Here is a 22,141-nt window from a genome sequence, read left to right as displayed (position 1 = left end):
ATTCACAGTATTACTAGTGTACCATACTGTTAAATATATTAAAATAAGATAAATGTAAAATTAGCATTAAATGGCTGTCACCTATTTCACTGTTCATTTGCATTTTAAGCGTGTTATTGTAGTTTATGGTCAGCTTGCCTAAACATGTGACTTCAGTTGATGGTCTTTGAATGTTTCTTCCATAAATGGTAAACGTTTGGAATTCTGTGCTGCAATGGCTAACAGGTTTCTGGCCCGAAGGTGAGTAGAGCCATCTAAATTTATGACCCTTTGAGAGAATTTGAAGAATGAAATAGGCATTTGAAAGTGAATGACAGTCACACAAACAGATTTATAACACAAGTTTCCAGTATGTCACATTATACCGGGGTGAACTATACCTTATAAACGTATAATCTGCTTTTCATAAATGCACACTGAAAATAAATTAAATAAAAGGAAAACACAGATTGTCTGATTTACTCACATTATTTGTCATCTACACAACAGAACTGTGTTTCTCTTCAAAACTTAATTTATTTCCTTTTTATTTACTGTAAATCTAAAATTTACAGTGTGTCTACTAGATTAAATTATATAGGGTGAATATGAACTAATTAAGTCTGTTAAACAGCACTTGAAAATGTTTTTTTGTTTGTTTGTTTGTTTGCTCTTGACTTTATTGAAATTGTAGTTGCCATTGTGCTTTGCATTGGACTTAATGGGGAGAGTATAAAATGTTCATATATGTATTTTACAGGTATGTGATTTTGGCCAAGATGAGGCTTGAGTGCATTTATTGTTCAATTATCTTGGTATTTAGAACCATTTCAATTACACTTAGATAGCACTGTGGGAAGAGTGGAGCTTGTATAGACTCAAATATCCTCATTGTTTTTATATTGATATAACATCATGGTATAATTCCCCTGGAAACTGGAAACTACTGTTTCTGTAGAAGGCCGTCTGGTTTTACCTGTAGTGTGTAAAAATTCCAGTTATGGCTCTGTATACCTCCAGCCTGAAATCCTGTCAACAGAACAATATTTAAAGATGATTGACTGTTCTTCTATTACCTTCATGTTTCACTCACATCTGCTAAAACTTCCTATTAAAAGCTTAGAAGAATCTTTTTTCTGAAACAATAGGAGTCAGACATGGGGTGGGGCAGAGAACATTCTATAAATGCGGTGGTACTTGCTTTACATTCGATTAGAAAGCTGTCAGTCGTGGAAACAGCAGTCAGATCACAGACCAGAACAGAAGTATGAAGTTTAACACAGCGTTGAGTGCTGCTGGAATCATACTTCTCTACATAGCAGGTAGGATCTTACAACAAAGTCTATAACATGACAAAATTAGATGTAAATTTAATAATGTTTTTTCAATTATTTAATAACTGACAACAAGGCATTTAATTCCTGAGAACATTTGTAAACACACAAATCATGATTGTAAAAACCTTTGGATCTGAAGACTTAGGGTTGAATGCTTGAAATTGGTTCTGTAGATAAACACAAATTCTGCATTTGTATGAATTTCTTTACAAATGCATAATTTATGTATTTTAATAGATGGGTTTAATTCACGTAATTTCAAGGGTCTCAAGAATTAGGATGCAGTTGGTATGCAGTTGCAGCAATTTGTTTCATATTTAGTTCTCTGCATAAATCCCGTACTATTATTACTTTGATATTATTCTGGTTTAATTCACTAAAATGTGGAAAATAATAAAGAATGAATAGTGTCCAAACATTTATGAAGCACACTTATTTGATATATACTGTAAAATACTGTAAATATGCTGTAAAATAATTTAAGTATACTGTAATATTTGTAATATGCTGTAAACTACTCGCGCATTGTTTGAAAACGCATAAGAAGACAGGCACACAGTTATTTTATATTCAGTAACTACAGATGATACATACAGATGATTTAGGTTGTTTAAATATAGCTACATTTTGGGGTTTGGGTCCTATTCCATCCATCCATAGAAACCCACAAGTGTCTAGTTCACATCTGCACTGCTTCTGAAACTGAACTAATTTAGGTTAATTACTTAAATGATTTCATAGTCATAAAATTAATATACAGTTTTTTGGGGGCTTAAATCCATAAACGCCCTTATTCAGGTGAAATATTTGATCTTGTTTTTGTGGCAATATGTGCCAGCTCTGATGTAAAAGGCAAAACCGTCATGGTTCATGGGTCTTTGTTCATCTTGTGTTTCTGTCTCTGGTCTGATTGTCGATCAGCGTTGCTGGGCAACTTATTACGCTGAAGAATTAATCAGGCCAACCTCACCTGACACTCATTATCTCTCGCTATATCTACCCTTGTGTTGCCGTCAGTCTTTGTCAGGTCGTTTGTTTGGACCATGTCTGCCATTTGCTCTTGCTGTCGTGTGTGTAGTTCCTTTTCCAGTTTTGTCTCTGGTTCATGTTAGATCACCTGCTGGAATAACCGATCAGCAGTTTGAGCCACTTGCCCACTGCAGTCCGTTCCTCGCTGCCAAAGCCCGTCAGCTACCGTCAGCGGTCCCAACATCTGACCGTCTCTCTGCAGTGTTTCTGAGTTTATTTTGTACTTTTAATACTCTCATTGATTGCATTTGCTTTTGGATCCCATTGTTATTTCCATGACAGAAATGGTGATTGTGGGCTACACAAACCAGTTTATCAGCTCTGTCCAAATGCTTACTTTGTCTTTGTCTTTGTCTACCCACACAGGTTCCCTCTGTCAGTTAGATGGTAAGTTGTAATAATGACCATAAAACTCACAGTATGTGTCTTCTATGTCTGTGAAGCATTTTAACAAGGAAATCTCATTTCTTGCTCTCTCTCTACAGTATGTGGTAGAGCCCCCCTCAATAACAGGGTTGTCGGAGGAGAGAATGCGACGGCGGGGGCTTGGCCGTGGCAAGTCAGCATTCATATAATCGGCATTGGCCATCACTGTGGCGGGACTCTAATCACCAAAGACTGGGTTTTATCTGCAGCTCATTGCTTCCTGAGGTATGATGTTTAACACTTTAGATACACTTATAAATCGTTAATATTGGTATTAAATAGTGTTGTCAAAAGTACCGACTTCTGTACCACGTCGATACTGAAATATTACACGTGAGGCTTTGAGCGCTGTTGAGCGGAATCATAAACACCTCTGATTGGCCATTGTGTTCACATGCTCATTGAATATGTCTTTGATTGGCTACAATGATCAGCGCTTAAAAAACATGTTGTAAATATACATCAATGACGCTCTTCAGCGAGCGCTTAACACACACACACACACGTGAGCGTTTGAAAGCAGGCGTCTTATCAGCGGATCAACGCTGCTTGGCTTTCAAACGCTCCTGCTTTCAAAACACTTTCAACCGCTCCTGTGCGTTGATCATTGTAGCCAATCACAGACATATCCGATAAACTCGTGAACACAATAGCCAATCAGAGGTGTTTATGAGGTTCAACAGCGCTCAAAGTGTCACATTTTTTAAATGCTATCGAAGTCGGTACTTTTGACAACACTAGTATTAAAGCATTCTTTATCTATTTACAGATTGAGTGAATCTCAAATTGTGATGTACTTCGGGCGTTTGAGCCAGTTTGGCTCAAACCCTTATGAGGCAAACAGGACAGCGAGTCGAATCATCAGACACCCTAACTATAACTTTTCCATAGTTGACAGCAACATAGCACTGGTCCAGCTCTCCTCTTCTGTGACTTTCTCTGATTACATTAAGCCTGTGTGTCTGGTGGCGGCTGGTAGTGTATTTTCTATAGGTACAGAGAGCTGGGGCACTGGATGGGGCACCGGCGGTGAGTGAACAAATGTGAAGCTTGCCAGTTAACTGAACACAAACAATACTGTAAACCTCAACAATTTACCTAGAATTGGTTTTTAAAAGCCATACAAATGTGTCCTCTGATCTGTGTCACAGGCCAGTTTTTTGATATACTGCAGGAGGAGATGATCTCACTTGTGAACGACAGTGACTGTTATAATAAGTATGGACCGGTTATCACAAGCAATACGATTTGTGCTGGACTGGTAATTCATGGAGTGAAAAGAATATGTTCGGTAAGAAATTTCGTCATTAATTTCCACCTTTTTTATTCCAAAGCAATTTACAAAACACTACTCATCTGCAAACTTTACCTGTTAACCTAGTTGCTTAATTAAGCCCAGTTCACGCCACTGATCATGAACTCGTAAACCACTATATCATGATTTAAAAATAGAGACTCCACAAGCTTTGTAAAGACATATGTCTAAAGTCTGTGTGACAAGCATTCGCTGAGTTACAGGTCATTTTCTGTCGCGTTTCAGAATGAACTTCACATTGAGAGAGACGGCAGATCGTGCATCATTGTTTATTTCCTTTATTTTATGAAAAAAAAAAAATTATTATGAGCGTACACAAAAGAAGACATTTAACAGTTTTGAATGATGTATAACACTTATATGTAAGATCAGAATCAACAAGAGTATTTTGAGTCTCTTTTGCACTGATAAGAAGAAAAGCGTGACCGCCGACCCAGGGGGTTCAGAAGAGGATCTATGACCTCTGGAAGCATCTCTTTCAGTAGCTTAGTCGGTATAGGGTCTAACATACATGTTGTTGATTTAGATGATTTAATGAGTTTAGACAATTCTTCCTCTCCTATAGCAATGAATGAATGGAAGTTTTCCTCAGGGAGACTACAACGTCTGATGCGATACTATAGTTGATGGTTGCATAGTTCTAATTTTCTCTCTAATATTATCAATCTTGTAAGTGAAGAAGTTCATAAAGTCATTACTGCTGTGCTGCTTGGAAACTTCTGGGCTTGAAGCTTTATTTTTCGTTACTTGCCTTGCCTTGCCTTCGTTAGTTTAGACACTGTTTCTAACAAATACCTAGGGTTATGTTTATTTTCTTCTAATAGGGTTGAAAAATAAGCAGATCTAGAAGTTTTAAGGCCTCTCTCTATGCAGGCTACACTATTGCATACTTATGTCTGTAACAGTTGTTCACTGTATATTGTCAGAGATATAAATGCTGAATGTTTGTCAATACAGACAGACTCTGGAGGTCCAATGGTCAGTAAGAACGGCTCCCTGTGGATCGAGTTCGGCATTGTGAGTCATAGTAGAGGATGTGACCCCAAATATCCTGGTATATACATCCGAGTTTCTCAGTACCAGGACTGGATCAAGTCTTACATGGGCAGCAACCCACCTGGATTTGTCGAATTCAACATTGAAAAGCTAACATCCAACTCCAGCTTCGGAAGCGTACTCAACCTCCTTTTATTTTCCCTTTCTCTCACATTCTCCATCATTCCTTTCACCTTCTTCTCCATCTATCTCGCTTCCTAAATATTGTATGAAGAATAATTCTCAGGGCTCTTTGATGAAATGGACATTTGTGCTGTACATACTCTCTTAAATATGAGAAAAGAGCAGTTGTATTATTATTTTTATAATTAATTCTTTATCTTTTTAAAAACTTACTATTCTTGAAAACTCTCATATGGACATTATAAGAGATTAAGATTGTTTTGCATTATTGTTATGGTTATTCATAACGTGTGTCGCGAGTACAACCCTCACTCTCAAACAGTGAAATACGGAAATGAGCGTGACGGGACTGCACTGTTTCTAGATTTGGACCAGTGACCAGAAGATTCGACTCGCTCAAGAGACGGTGTCAACAACAAGGGGAGAAGGAAATGGTGACAACACTGGCTGCGTTAGAAACAGGCACAATGTATTTTAGGAAAATGATAAATAAAAATATTTAAAATAAAACAGTGAAATTCAAAACATCATCACCACATAACACAAAGAAAAATAATGATCATGGCAGTAAAGACTTGTTCCAAACAAATTAAATGTTACCTTTTTATAACCCTTAATTATATAGATTTATATTTCCTATTTAGTTAGTAACTATTATTAATTGTTTCTCTCTTTTTTGTGACCTATTTAGATTCAAGCAAATAAAGTTAATTGACCCTTCTATTATTAATTGTTTCTCTCTTTTGTGACCTATTTAGATTCAAGCAAATAAAGTTAATTGACCCTTACTCTCTTAAAGGGATACTTCACCTCTGGAAAGATGAATGTGTATTTAAAATGGGTCATTAATGTAGAAGAAATGTGAAGAAATTTTTGAATTTGGAGCTTTCTAGACTGAGAAAAGCCAGAAAATGTATTTTTGGCTTATGTGGATGAAAGACAACAACTCCCAGAATGCACTTGCTTCGCTGCCCTAGGAGGCCACTCCCAAGCCATGCCTACTGGTAAGAGAGCGCAGTTGAAAACAACAAGATTAGGCTACTATTGAGACTCCGTGATGAGTTTGCCAGGGATTTTGAGATCGCCCAAAATGTCCGGGATTCGGCTTTTGCGTTCTACAGTCGCCATTCATCATGTTTACTGTGGCAAGCAGGACGAGGCTGACGGCCGCAGGAGAACGGCGCGAGGCCGGTGGCGTTATTACTGAGACGCGCTGGTCTCGTATCTCTCACGGAGGAGCGGGAATTTTCTTAGCAATGTTAAAACGCACATGAACCGATCACTTGTTTAGCGTTCATGTAAACACTACATTCAGATTCACCAATCGGAATGAATTCAGTTAGATTGAAACAAAAGGTGTGCATGTAAACAATGAATGGCGACTGCAGAAAGCAGAAAGCAAATCCCGAATCCCGGACATTTTGAACGATCTCGCCCACCGGACAAGTCCGGGAAAAAGAGGATGGTAACCTATTCAGCTTTCTCCTACTACTCAGCTTTCTCCTATACTCAGCTTTCTCCACAGAACAAGAGCCTGCTAGCTTAGCTTCCAAAGAAAGACGGCTGACACTGTGTACATTCTGTGAGTGAGAATGTATTATGGGCGGGTTGAAAACATGCGGAACAGCTCCTCCTACTGGCTGTAGTCTTTAGCCTCTGGCCAGAAAATCCTCCGATGACGCAATATGACGATTTTTGCGTCATCAGAGGTTTTTTTCCAGACAAAAAATACATAAATCTCTTGTCTCAGGGTGGAAAGCACGGTAATTCGAAAATACGTACTCAGTTACTAACGTAACCTCGGTTCTCTCTAGAAGAGGGAACGAGTACTGCGTAAGTATCTTACGCTAGGGGAAAATCCCTTTTCCGCGAGATATCGAAGCCAAAAAATTATCCTTTAATTTTGTATTCATGTAAAACGCGTTGCGGCAGCATGCAGACATAGGCGAGACAGCTCGCGCGCCTATTGGCTACTCTGCGGCAACTGCATCAGCCTATCGAGCGAGGCCTATCGTGACGTCAGATCCAATGAGGGCGCTTCGCGCCCACTGCGTCACATCCCGCTGAAACGGGCGTGGCTTAGGCCTATAAATAAGGCTTGGAGGCAGCTGATATCTGTTTTTTCATCACCGAAGCGAACCAGAGCGTATTGCATGCACGGCAAGATACGCAGTACTCGTTCCCTCTTCTAGAGAGAACCGAGGTTACGTTAGTAACCGAGTACGTTCTCTTACGAAAGGTCTCTCGTACTGCATAAGTATCTTACGCTAGGGGACCCAATGCAAAACGCTGTGCATGCTGGGATCTCACACCAAGAAACCTGAAGGCGAAACGCCCGGGGTTCATTAGTGCATAATCACCAAGGGAACTCACAGAGAGTTCTGGAAAGAGGGGGGGGGGAGCCACTCTATCCTACATACAGCAGCGTTCATAGACGCAAGTGCTTAACATCACATCATACAGACAGGGCGGGACTCGGCCTGAACTGATGAGGAAAAATGCAGGTCTTACGCAATTTGCCCACACAATATATGGTCGAACAGTGAGCAGCGCTCAGTGGCCTCAGTGTTCTGAATCGAAAGCATCCGAAACAGACAGTACTGATTCGATACTGGCAGACGAGCGAGACACATAAGCTCCTAACTGGACAAAGTAAGCTTGCGTCCCCTTCCTCGTCAGAGGCCGGCAGGGCTGATAGGGAAATTACCTGAGCCCTAAACGGTGTGTTGAGGGATTTTGGAACATAACCATGCCTAGGTTTGAGTATGACTCTCGAGTCATTTGGCCCAAACTCCATGCACGCTGTGCTCACGGAGAGCGCGTGTAAGTCACCTATGCGCTTCACTGAAGTGAGAGCCAGCAGAAACACTGTTTTGAAAGACAAGTGTTTAAAATCAATCGTTTGGATAGGCTCGAATGGGTCACCTTTCATGGCCTCCAACACCATGGAAAGGTCCCACACAGGGACTGAAGCAGGTCTGGGAGGATTCAGCCACCTAGCTCCCCTAAGGAAGCGGATGACTAAATCGTTCCTTCCTATTGACTGACCAAGCGCTGTTTTAGAAAATGCTGCTATAGCCGCCACATAAACTTTGAGCGTGGAAGGGGTCCTGCCCTTATCCAGCAGCTCTTGTAGGAAGGAGAGAACCTCTGAAATGCCCCGAACTGTGCACCAGCCGGAAAACACTGACCATTTTGAGGAATAGAGCCGTCGAGTAGACGGGGCCCTAGCCTGAGTGATAGTGTTTAACACTCCCTCTGGGAGGTCAGCGGGTACCCGTTGATAGTCCATACATGAAGGGACCACAGCTCCGGGTGAGGATGCCAAATCGAACCCCTGGCTTGAGAGAGGAGGTCCCTCCTCACTGGCACTGGCCATAGGGCAGTGTCTGCTAGCTGCATCAGAACTGGGAACCACGGTTGGCTCTTCCAGAGCGGCACCACGAGCAGCACTGAGCATCCCTCTTCCCTGATCCGTTCTATCACCTGGGGCAGGAGAGAGACGGGGGGAAAAGCATAGAGCGGGCAGCGCGGCCACACTTGAGCCAGCGCGTTCCTGCTCTTGGAGAAAAATTCCGGACAGTGAGCGTTTTTGTGAGACGCGAACAGGTCCACTTTCGCTCTGCCAAATTTCTCCCACAGCAGTTCGACTGTGTGCGGGTGTAGAGACCATTCGCCTGCCGGAACGTTGTTCCTGGACAGTCTGTCTGGTCCCAAATTCTGGAGCCCAGGCACGTGCACTGCTTTCAGCGAGCGCAGGTTGCGCTGAGCCCATACCAGAAGGCGTTCCGCCAACCTGTGTAGGTTTCGGGATCTGAGACCGCCCTGGCGATTTATATAGGACACCACCGACATGTTGTCCCGAGCGGACCAAGACGTGGTGACCCTTTATCTGGGGACAAAAACGCGTCAGCGCGTTGTCCACTGCCAACATTTCCAGGCAGTTTATATGCTGAAGCTTTTCCCGTTCTGACCACTGGCCAAAGAACGGTCTGCCCTCGAGCAGCGCTCCCCATCCCGAGGTGGACGCGTCTGTTGACACCACTTTCACCCTCGAGGAAGTCCCCAGGCTTACACCTGATCGGTACCAGTCGTTCGCCATTATGCATGTCTGATTGACCCTGAGATAAAGCAGACGGGACGTCCATGCTCGGCGCGGTACTCGCGCTTTCAACCAGAACTGCAGTGGGCGCATGCGGAGCAAGCCCAGCTGGAGAACTGATGATTCTGAGGCCATGAGACCCAGTATCTTCTGAAATTTCTTGAGCGGGACAGTCGCGCCGCAGCGGAAAGAGCTCAGAGAACTCTTCGCCCAATTGACTCTTAGACCTAGATTCTCGAGGTGTTCGAGTAAAACGGTCCTGTGCTCTATGAGCTAGAATGAGCTAGAATCAGCCAATCGTCCAAGTAGTTCAATACTCTCATGCCCCGGAGTCTGAGGGGCGCGAGCGCTGCGTCTATGCACATCGTAAATGTACGGGGTGCTAGGGACAAGCCGAACGGTAGGACTGTGTACTGATATGCCTGGCCCTCGAAGGCGAATCTCAAGTATCGCCTGTGACGTGACGCTATCTGTATTTGAAAATACGCGTCCTTCAGATCTATTGACATAAACCAGTCTCCTCGGCGAACCTGCGTGAGGATTTTTCTGGTTGTGAGCATTTTGAACCGGCATTTCGCCAATGCTTTGTTCAGTTGTCTTAGATCAAGTATGGGTCTAAGACCCCCGTCTTTCTTCGGCACCAAGAAGTATCTGCTGTACAGCCCCCCTTCGCTTTGAGCTTGAGATAAAGGCTTTATTGCCCCTTTGCCCAACAGTTTCGATATTTCGGCTCGAAGTAGGTGTGCTACTTCTGTTTTTACCGTGGTTTCGACGCGCGCCGCCGCACGGCGAGGGCGTCAACAGAACTGTAGCGAATAGCCTCTTTTTATAATGTCTAGCACCCATTCCGAAACCCCGGGAAGCGCTGCCCATGCATCTGCATGGGTGGTTAGGGGTTGAATGCAAAAGCGCGCTCTGGTCGCTCGGCGACAGAGGCGCTTCGGTGTGCTGTAACATAAGCGTTATGCTCGCAACATTTGAGGCGGGGAGCGCACTGATCACAGCGGGCAGATTGCCCGCGCTCGACCCCCCTGCGGTGTTTAACCGAGTGAGGGAGGGCTGGGCGAGTCCCGTGGGACTTGTCATGTCTGTGAGTGAATGTGGGCGTGGGGGAGTGGGCACATTTACTGCTTTGAGCACACTGTCTGCCTGAGCAGAGTGAATTCGCACTGGTTTCATTTTTACAGAAACCGTGAGACATGCAGAACATAGTGTTTGTGGGCACTGGGCAGTGGGCACGTTTACTATGTTTGATGCGCAATCGACCTGAGTCGATTTTATGAGCACGAGCCCTGTGTGGTGGGCTGTGCTTGCGTGTAGGGATGAGCACTGGGCAGTGGGCATGTTTTCTACACTCATAGCACCATCGGCCGTGGCCGGGACACCAGAAAATACGCTCTTTATGGGATTTATCTGGGTAGCCGTAAAAACGGCATTTGTGTGCAGGCAAGCGGGCAGCTGTTCCGGCTTATACACTGCAGAATACACTGGAACAGTCACATTTCTTGGAACTGAACGAGCGATGAGCTTTGGTGGAAGTCCGGCCGCGGCGGGACTCGAACACCGACGCTTTCCTAGGTGTGCTAGGACGACTTCGGGGCCCCGGGCTTCACCGCAATCCTAGGCCGTGGCCCACGTGGAGCGGGGCGGCGGCTAGTCAAGCGATGGCGTGGCCTCGAGCTTCGGGCCTGTCGGCGCTGCGACGAGGCGGCAGGGGGCGGAGGCTGTGGCTGTGAGCTCCGAGCAGGTGGTTTTGCACGGCCCGCTGCGGAACTGGAGCGCTTCGGTAAGAAGTGCTTCATGGCCTGTGACGCTTTCTGCACCTCGGCGAATCTCTCCACGAAGTCATTGACAGAGGATCCGAAGAGACCAGGAGAAGAAAGCGGGGCGTCGAGGAACGCGGTGCGCTCAGACTCAGACATCTCCGAGAGCGTCAGCCATAAGTGTCTCTCAGCGACAGTGAGAGAGGCCATGCTCCGTCCTATGGCCTGTGCAGCAGACTTAGTAGCGCGGAGAGCGAGGTCCGTAGCACTTCTTAAGTCTGGCACGCAAATTGCATCTGGTCCCATCTCGTCCAGCTTACGGAGGAGATCGGCCTGGAAAATTTGCAGGGTGGCCATCGTGTGCAGCGCTGATGCAGCCTGCCCAGCGGCGGAGAAAGCGCGGCCGAGCAGGGTTGACGTCGTGCGGCAGGCTTTAGAGGGTAAAGCCGGTTTTGCATGCCGTCCAGCAGAGGGTGGGCAAAGGTGGGCTGCTATCACCTCCTCGACTGGCGGGAGCGAATGGTATCCTCTGTTCTTGGCATCGTCAACAGCGGAGAATGCCGGTGAAACAGAAGAGCGCATTCAAACTGAAAAGGGGGCGTTCCAAGCCTTGGCAACTTCTTCGTGCAACTCAGGAAGAAAGGGTGCCGGTTTGGACGCAGGCGAAGCGCGCTCCCCAGGAAGGAAGAATCCATCCAGCCGGTTGTGAGAGGGCAGCTCAGGCGTAGACCACTCGAGGCCGAGGCTCGCCGCGGCCTGCGCGAGTATACGCATCAGCTCCGTCTCGATGCTAGCTCTTTTGCTTGACGGTCCAAGAGCAGAGGGCACGAAATCCACAGAGCTCGCCCAATCCTCACTGCCCCACGCCAGAAGAGAGCAGGTGTCATCCTCCCCAGATGCGGCTTTCTCGTCAGCATCATCAACAGAAGCGCCGGCGGACCGCGGCCGCTGTCCGTCGGGAAGCGACTCAATCGAAGCCGGTGAAGCAAGCGGGCGAACCGGCGAGCTTTGGCGGGCTGGAGAAGGTTCCGGGACCCGCTGAGCACAGCGCTTTTTACAGCGTGGCAACACAGCGGGTGGAAGTGCAGACTCGGAGAAAACTGCCAGGCGAGTCCTCAGAGTTGCATGATCTTCACCCAGGCAGGAAACGCAGATAACATGGCGATCCCCGTCGCTGAGTGGGGCTCTGCACGAGCCGCAGGAAGGCATCTTTAGAAAGACGCTAGCTCTTTTAGAGAGTGTGTGTTGCGCCGGCGAACACACACACACAGAACAGAGAGTGAAAAGGATATAGGCGCCGGATAGCGCAGCGGGAGCGGCAGTAGAAGGCGGCGCTGCCAGCAGCTTCAGAAGACGCTTTACACAGCGCGTCTGTGTTACACGTAGGCTCACTATTGGCCGACGCTGGTCATGTGTGTGATGTGTGTGACGTGTAACTGTGTGTGACGTGTAGCAGTGCAAAAATACTACGTGAACCAACTCGAGGCCCAGAGAGAAGGAAATGAATAGTGGAATAAAGTCATTATTTTTGTTTGTTTTTGCGCACAAAATATACTTGATATACTTAAGATTGAGCCACTGTAGTCACTTTGACTATATTAACGATCACTTTAATAACTTTTCTGGGCCAGCAAGTTTCGGTCACCTAGCAGCCTATGGAGAAGTGATCCAGCACTCAGATTTCATCAAAAATATCTTAATTTGTGTTCCGAAGATGAACAAAGGTCTTACGCGGTTGGAACAAAATGAGGGTGAATAATTACTGACAGAATTTTCATTTTTGGGTGAACTAACCCTTTAAGTATCTTCTTCTCCCTTTCCTTTCCCACTTTTATCTGATTTTCCCCTTACTCAATATGTGCTTTCAATACATTCCTATTGTCTCTCGACAACGCCCTTTCATCACGCGCAGGAGGCAGCGCAATACTGCTAATCTGCGTCCTATTTTCTCAGCAGTCAATAAAGCTGACTTTATTCCAGCCTTTGCATCTAATTCTACTCTTAGTATATATCTGGGAGGGGTGGGGGCACAGGGCTTCTCATTTCTAACAATTGGAAATACTCAGCGCTCTCTTCTCTATGCAATAACAACTCATTTGAATATCATGCTATTACACTTACAACTCCCATTAAGATCTGTATTGTAGTCATATATCACCCCCATGTCAACTGAGAAGCTTTGTAGATGAGCTGGATGTACTGCTGTCCTCCTTCCCTGAGGACGGCACCCCACTTGTAGTCTTTGGTGATTTCAACATTCATCTAGAGAGGCCGTATGCAACAGACTTCATCTCTCTCCTAGCCTCTTTCGATCTCAAACAGCTCATCACTACAGGTACTCAAAAATCAGGCAACCAACTGGACCTGGTCTACACACGCAACTGCATTACAGACAACATTCTGGTGAAACCTCTCCATGTTTCAGATCATTTCCTCATTACTTTAAATTTACAACTCCCAATCCATGTACCACCAAACCCCCTTCCAGTTACTTTCAGACAAAACCCCAAAAGGGCCCACGTCACTCCTCTGTTCATCTCTCTGCACTGGCTACCTCTCGCTACTCGCATCAAGTTCAAGGCATTGACGCTTGCTAACAGATCTATCACAGGCTCAGCTCCCTCCTACTTTCACTCGCTCCTACAAGTCTACATCCCTACCAGAAGCCTACGATCGGTCAACGAGCCACGTCTCGTGGTTCCATCACAGAAAGCCACAAAATCACTTTCCAGAACATTCTCAATCACAGTTCCATGCTGGTGGAATGCTCTCCCCACCCTCATCCGGAATGCAGAATCCCTGACAACTTTCTCAATCTCTTCCGTGAGCACTTAACCACATAAAAAATTTTTTTTATTTCCTTTAATCCTCCCTTATCAGGCTTATGCTACTCTGAGCAATGCCCAAACTTTGTATTTTGAGCACTTCTTATGTTGTTTTTGCCTCTTCATGATGACTCAATTGATTTAGTCCTAATTTGTAAGTCGCTTTGGATAAAAGTGTCTGCTAAATGACAAAATGTAAATGTGGTTATGGTTTTGTAGTTTTATATTAAGCAATATTCTTTATTAGTGGACTCTATTAATTACTTAGTTACTACTGAAACATACTGTACAATATATTGCAATAAGAAAAACTGTAAAATGAACATTAATTGGCTGTCACCTCTGCTGCCAGTATTTTACTGTTAATTTGTTATTTAAGCGTGTTATTGTAGTTTGCAGTCTAAACACGTTACTTCAGTTTATGGTCTTTGGATGTTTTTTCCATAAATGGTAAACATTTGTATTTGTTTTACAGTGTATGGTGTATAATATATGAGAATACCAGGATGTACAGTCAACACTATGCATACTTCTAAATAACAGTTAACCAGTTAATCATCTTTAAAGATTCTTGTGTTAACAGGTTTCTGGGCTTCGGTGTGGAGAGCCGTCTAAATAGTTATGACCCTATGAGAGAATTTGAAGAATAAAATAGGCATTTGGAAGTGAATGACAGTCACACAAACAGAGACTGCGTTATACAGTAACAGAAGTTTTTATGTCACATTATACCGGGGTGAAGTATACCTTGTAGGCTATAAATGTATAATCTGCTCTTCATAAATGCACACTGAAAAAAGAAAAGAAAAGAAAAACACAGATTGTCTGATTTACTCACATTATTTATCATATACACAACAAAACTGTGTTTCTCTTCAAAACTTGATTTATTTCTTTTTTAATGACAGTAAACTGCTGTTTCTATAGAAGGTCATCTGGTTTTACCTGTCGTGTGACTGTGCAGAACATCCAATTAAAAATTCCAGTTTCATACATCATTTTTTTTTTTATGGGTCATAATATAGTTATTTTCAGTGTCACTTATGGCTCTGTATACCTCCAGCCTGAAATCCTGTCAACAGAAGAATCTTTAAAGATGATTGACTGTTCTTCTATTACCTTCATGTTTCACCCACATCTGCCAAAGCTGCCTATGAAAAGCTTAGAAGAAGTTTTTATTTTTTATTTTTTTATTGACAAAATATGAGTCAGAGGTGGGGTGGGGCAGAGAACTTTATATAAATGTGGTGGTACTTGCTTTACATTCCATTAGAAAGCTGTCAGTTGAGGAAACAGCAGTCAGATCACAGACCAGAACAGAAGTATGAAGTTTAACACAGTGTTGAGTGTTGCTGGAATCATAATTCTCTACATAGCAGGTAAGATCTTACAAAAAAGTCTATAACATGTCAAAATTAGATGTAAATTTAGTAATGTTTTTTTCAATTGTTTAATAACTGATAAGCCATTTAATTCCTGAGAATCTCACTTGCCAATTTATGTTTCTCATGATTGTAAAAACCTTTGGATCTGAAGACTTAGGGTTGAATGCTTGAAATTGGTTCTGTAGATAAACACAAATTCTGCATTAGTATGAATTTCTTACACATGCATAATTTGTATATTTTAATGTATGGGTTTAATTCACGTACATTCCAGGGTCACAATAATTAGGATGCAGTTGGGTGACTTTGAAGAAGCTAAAAATTAGTTTTGATTTGTTTCATATTTTGGTCTCGACATAAATCCCATACTATTATGTTATAGATTTGATTACTTTGATATCATTCTAAAATGTGGAAAATAATAAAGAATGAATAATCTCCAAACTTTTATGAAGCAAAATACTTTATGAAGTAATATACTGTAAAAATATTTTAAGTACACTGTAATATTTGTAATATGCTGTAAACTACTCGTGCATTGTTTGAAAACACATAAGACGACAGGCACACAGTTATTTTGTATTCAGTAACTCAATAAATACAGATTATTTAAGTTGTTTAAATATAGCTACATTTTGGGGGTTCCCTATGGGGCGCCGTTTGTAAAGCGGCTCACGCTGAAAATAACTGCAACATTTTGTCACATTTAGCTTCAAACATCATTTAAAAAACTGGTATGAATTTTTGACGGTCACTTTATAGCACATTTACAACAATATTTGTCAACTTAGAGATACTTTAAATAGTTCAATCTAAATATTGAATGTTACACCTAAATGTTAAACGTTAAATCTAAATGTTAAATCTAAATGTTAAATCTAAATCTAAATGTTAAATCTAAATGTTAAATCTAAATCTAAATGTTAAATCTAAATGTTAAATCTAAATGTTAAATCTAAATGTAAATCTAAATGTTAAATCTAAATGTTAAATCTAAATCTAAATGTTAAATCTAAATGTTAAATCTAAATGTTAAATCTAAATGTTAAATCTAAATCTAAATGTTAAATCTAAATCTAAATGTTAAATCTAAATGTTAAATGTTAAATCTAAATCTAAATCTAAATGTTAAATCTAAATGTTAAATCTAAATCTAAATGTTAAATCTAAATGTTAAATGTTAAATCTAAATGTTAAATCTAAATCTAAATCTAAATGTTGAATCTAAATCCGGTTACCGGCATTTTGAATTTGATTTGATTTAGATTTAACATTTAGATTCAACATTTAGATTTAGATTTAACTTTTAGATTTAGATTTAGATTTAACATTTAGATTTAACATTTAGATTTAGATTTAATATTTAGATTTAACATTAAGATTTAGATTTAACATTTAGATTTAACATTTAGATTTAACATTTAGATTTAGATTTAACATTTAGATTTAACATGTAGATTTAACATTTAGATTTAACATTTAGATTTAACATTTAGATTTAGATTTAACATTTAGATTTAGATTTAACATTTAGATTTAGATTTAGCATTTAGATTTAACATTTAACATTTAGGTATAAAATTTAATATTTAGATTTAACTATTTAAAGTATCTCTAAGTTGACAAATATTGTTGTAAATGTGCTAAAAAGTGACCGTCAAAAATTCATACCAGTTTTTTAAACATTGTTTGAAGCTAAATGTGACAAAATGTTGCTGTTATTTTCAGTGTGAACCGCTTTACAAACGGCGCCCCATAGTTCCCAGCTAGAAATGTTTTGTTCTAAAAACGTTCTGAGAACATTACCATAAAGTTCTAATAATGTTTTCAGCGGTTCAGTAGTTTTATTTTGGTTCCCATAATGTTCTCCTAAAAGGTACACAGCAAAAACTCCAGCGATGAAAAGTTAGTGAGATAATTAAGTGATTAATTGAGCGATGATTGACCATTATTGAAGACACCTGAGGTTAAAATAAAATAAAATCACTATTTTAGTGTTTATTTTAGTTGGGCTCTTGACCCTTACATTTTTAACTTTAAATTTTGTTTGGCTGTTGTAACTGAGTTATAACTCCCAGATGAACAAAGAGAAAATATGCTCAGATGTTGTTGATTATGTTTTGATATAATCATTATTTGCAATTATCACAAAACTCATTTAGAGCCTAATCTCTGACTTAAATTTATATTGTTGATTACATCATCAAGTGATTCTACAACATAATATGCAGAATTTTCTATTTATTCCAAAGGATTTCTTAAAAGTTGTTTTGATAAAAAAAGAGGCACAAACAGACATCAAGAATGAGTGTATAAATCGCAACAATGGTGACAAACGAAATATTTAATTAGGAAAAGGAAATTACTTAGACAATTCAGTTCATAATTTATTCATAACGCAATGCATGATAGGAGCCATAAATGAGTTTTGATTGGTGGCACCCAGAATGCACTGCAACATGCTTTATTATTGTCAACATTGTTGAGATTCACAGTCTGAATCTTGATGTCTGTGTGTCTAAGTAAAATCTTTTGAACAGAACTTTTAAGAAATATTTTGGATTCGGTAACACTTTATTTTGATGGTCCCTTTTGAATGTGCTGTTGACTATAAGTAACTTTGCAACTATATGTCAACTAACTTTCACTGGAGTATAAGTAGACTGTCTGCTTAATATCTGCAAACACTTTATTGTGATGGTCCTCCTGACTCTCTACTGACTATAAGTAATTTTGCAACTACATGTCAACTTAATATATCCCTAACCCTACCAGTCTACTAATACTTAACTAATACTCTAATGAGAGTTAGTAGACATGTAGGTGCAACGTTACTTATATTCAACAGAACGTGTTAAAGGGACCATCAAAATAAAGTGAAACCTTGCATTCTATAGAAAATGCTACAAATCGTATGCTATAAACCCCCCAGGCTGCTGCAATCAACACTATCTAAACTTTAGTCCTCTGTTGTACATCGCTTTGGATAAAAGCATCTGCTAAATGACTAAGTGTAAATGAGTTTATTGTTTCAGGTCAAATGATGATTACGTCAAAACATAACCAACACCACCTGATCACCTTTTATCTTTGTTCATCTGTCAGTTATAACTTAGTTACAACACCCAGACAAAATCTAAAGTTAGTAGTTTAAGGGTCAAGAGCCCAACTAATGCAAACACTAATCACCATAATTGTAACTTAAAATTAGATTTTCTCCTTTGGTGATTCTGCTTGTTAACATCAGGTGTCTTCAATAATGGTCAATCATCACACAGTTAATCACTTAATTAACTCATTAATTTGAACACTCTTCAGTGTTCATTTAACACTCATATTTTAACACTTTAACCCTTTGAGTGTGGAGTCAAATAAATTCCCAGGAAAGTTAATTTAACACTGGAGTTTTTGCTGTGTAGGATAACATTATCTAAAAACATCCCCAAAATGTTACAGTTAAAACGTTATAGTTTACATTTAACCTTAGAAACATTATTTGGAATGATAAAAAATCCTCAAAACATTCTTTGAACATTACATTCAGATGTTTTCTTTAAAACAATAACCAAATTTGTAAGGAATGTTAGCCAATGTTCTGAGAACGTTCCCTGCTGGCTGGGTTGGGTCCTGTTCCATCTATCAGTTCATCTATACATTCTCCAAATTTATTTTACCAAGTAATAATATGGCCATTTTAAAAACTCAGAAATAACCTTACAGAAACCCACAAGTGTCTAATTCACAACTGCACTGCTTCTGAAACTGAACTAATTTAGGTTAATTACTTAAATTATTTCATAGTCATGAAATTAATATACAGTTTTTCTGGGGCTTAAATCCATAAACGCCCTTATTCAGGTGAAATATTTGATCTTGTTTTCGTGCCAATATGTGCCAGCGCTGATGTAAAAGGCGAAACTTTCACGGTTCATGGGTCTTTGTTCATCTTGTGTTTCTGTCTATGGTCTGATTGTCGATCAGCGTTGCTGGGCAACTCATTACGCTGAAGAATTAATCAAGCCAACCTCATCTGACACTCATTATCTCTCGCTATATCTACCCTTGTGTTGCCGTCAGTCTTTGTCAGATCATTGTTTGGTTCATGTCTGCCAATAGTTCTTGCTGTCGTGTGTGTAGTTTTGTTTTGCCTCTCGTTCATGTTGGATTACCTACTGGAATTACTAGTGATGGAAAACCGAGGCTTTCTAAAGCATTGGAGGCTTTCATCAAATTGTGCCGAAAAAGGTTAATTACTCAAAGCTTTTAACACAATGCCCATTAGTGACATCTGGTGGTTACACTTGTTTTCTCCACTATATATAACAAATCACTGCAGAGCAGAAAAAGCATGTGACCAAACAAAGCTTCGGAAGTATGTGACATACAAGTGTGGGATCAATACAGTTCTGTCTTATCTCGTATAAATTAATTTGTGCCAATGAGACACAACTCATGTCATGTGTAGTCTGAGCAATGGATTAACATATATACAATATACAAGTGTGTGATCATAATTATAGTACTTTTAATAATCTCTCACTGACTCATTGTGGCCCGGTTCCCCCACCGCCGCCACTTGTAGATTGGGTACCTGTCTATTTGGTTAGACGTATTCTGGATGGAGTGTGCACAGATTCCAGTACTCTGTGGACTGGGAACGTTAATGAATCTCAACAATGGTGACAAAAAAAAAAAAAAAAAAAAATCAACTCTGAACATCACAAAACAAGGTACTAAAGTCATGTGAAATGAATTGCTAGTCTACTCAAAGATGTGTCTTTAATATCAGCGAATCAGGCCACTACATGATGACGATATCATCACCAGTATGTGACCAACATCATCTGATGAGATTTTCCCTTGCATTTTTTTGCCATAATAAATGTGTATCAGAAACCCACAGTTAAAGCAGCAAAATAAAAACTAATGTTAAAAAGTCAAGGGTCAAGAGCCCAACTAAAGCAAACACTGATCACCATAATTGCGACACCAACAATCAGCCCTCATGTTGTTTGCCATGATCCATGTTGTGCCATCATTGCCACATATGGCCCAGCTCTGGCTGACAGAAGAAATGCCATTACCAACAGTAGGCTAGCAGTGCCAGCTTGAGGACACATTCAGGCCTAAATTGCTTGCTATGTAAGATATAGACATTCTTAGAGAACTTTCTATGACTTGAATCTGGGGGAAGGGAGTAGGGAGAGGGGGGATGCATAGAAAATCAAGGAGAGAAGTTTGGGCAAGGTGGTGTCCTACACTCTTTCAATGAGATCTTCTCTCCAGGTTAGTGAGTTTTGTTGTTTTATTGCAGGGTGTTTGATCTCAGCTTTTTTCTTAGCAGAAAAACAAGTCTTACAATGAGTTAATCAGGCCAACCTCACCTGACACTCATTATCTCTCGCTATATCTACCCTTGTGTTGCCGTCAGTTTTTGTCAGGTCGTTTGTTTGGACCATGTCTGCCATTTGCTCTTGCTGTCTTGTGTGTAGTTCCTGTTCCAGTTTTGTCTCTGGTTCATGTTGGATCACCTGCTGGAATTACCGATCAGCAGTTTGAGCCACTTGTCCACTGCAGTCCGTTCCTCGCTGCCAAAGCCCGTCAGCTACCGTCAGCGGTCCCAACATCTGACCGTCTCTGCAGTGTTTTGTACTTTTAATACTCTCATTGATTGCATTTGCTTTTGGATCCCATTGTTTCCTTAACAGAAACAGATATTGTGGGCTACACAAACCAGTTTATCACCTTTGTCCAAATGGTTCTCTACTTACTTTGTCTTTGCCTTTGTCTACCCACACAGGTTCCCTCTGTCAGTTAGATGGTAAGTTGTAATAATGACCATAAAACTCACTGAATGTGTCTTCTATGTCTGTGAATCATTTTAACAAGGAAATCTCATATCTTGCTCTCTCTCTACAGTATGTGGAAGAGCCCCCCTCAATAACGGGGTTGTCGGAGGAGAGAATGCGACGGCCGGGGCTTGGCCGTGGCAAGTCAGCATTCATATCATCGGCATTGGCCATCACTGTGGCGGGACTCTAATCACCAAAGACTGGGTTTTATCTGCAGCTTATTGCTTCCTGGGGTATGATGTTTAACACTTTAGGTACACTTGTAAATTGTTAATATTGGTATTAAAGCATTCTTTATCTATTTACAGATTGAGTGAATCTCAAATTGTGATGTACTTCGGGCGTCTGAGCCAGTTCGGCTCAAACCCTTATGAGACAAACAGGACAGCGAGTCGAATCATCAGACATCCTAACTATAACTTTTCCATAGTTGACAGCAACATAGCACTGGTCCAGCTCTCCTCTTCTGTGACTTTCTCTGATTACATTAAGCCTGTGTGTCTGCCGGCGGCTGGTAGTGTATTATCTACAGGTACAGAGAGCTGGAGCACTGGATGGGGCACTGGTGAGTGAGTGAACAAATGTGAAGCTTGCCCGTTAACTGAATACAAACAATACTGTAAACCTCAACAATTTACCTAAAATTGTTTTTTAAAAGCCATACAAATGTGTCCTCTGATCTGTGTCACAGGCCAGTTTTCTGATATACTGCAGGAGGAGATGATCTCAATTGTGAGCTACAGTGACTGTTATAATAAGTATGGACCAATTATCACAAGCAATACGATTTGTGCTGAATTGGTAAATCAGGGGCCGGAAAATACATGCCTGGTAAGATACCAGTCATTCATTTCAACCTTTTTTATTCCAAAGCAATTTACAAAACACTACTCACCAGTTTTTGGTCATCTGCAAACTTTACTTGTTAACCTAGTTGCTTAATTAAGCC

The 22,141-nt window shown here is 41.1% G+C and overlaps 1 protein-coding gene across 1 annotated transcript; it reads left to right on the top strand.

Annotated features, from left to right (window-relative positions):
• Positions 1-214: 214 nt before the first annotated feature.
• On the top strand, positions 215-6,047 carry LOC311082077 (chymotrypsinogen A-like; the record flags this gene model as incomplete). The annotated part of the gene is made up of 8 exons (XM_084112821.1): positions 215-240; positions 2,429-2,502; positions 2,712-2,732; positions 2,831-2,996; positions 3,541-3,800; positions 3,923-4,062; positions 5,044-5,259; positions 6,024-6,047. 8 exons carry the CDS (start codon positions 215-217, stop codon positions 6,045-6,047), a joined length of 927 nt encoding a protein of 308 aa, XP_083968947.1.
• Positions 6,048-22,141: the final 16,094 nt, after the last annotated feature.

The sequence above is a fragment of the Abramis brama genome, assembly GCF_963993115.1.
Source record: "Abramis brama genome assembly, chromosome: 1".
Classification (NCBI taxonomy): Eukaryota; Metazoa; Chordata; class Actinopteri; order Cypriniformes; family Leuciscidae; genus Abramis; species Abramis brama.
The sequence above is the reverse complement of the archived record's forward strand: the minus strand, read 5'-3'. Positions and strand labels throughout refer to the sequence as shown.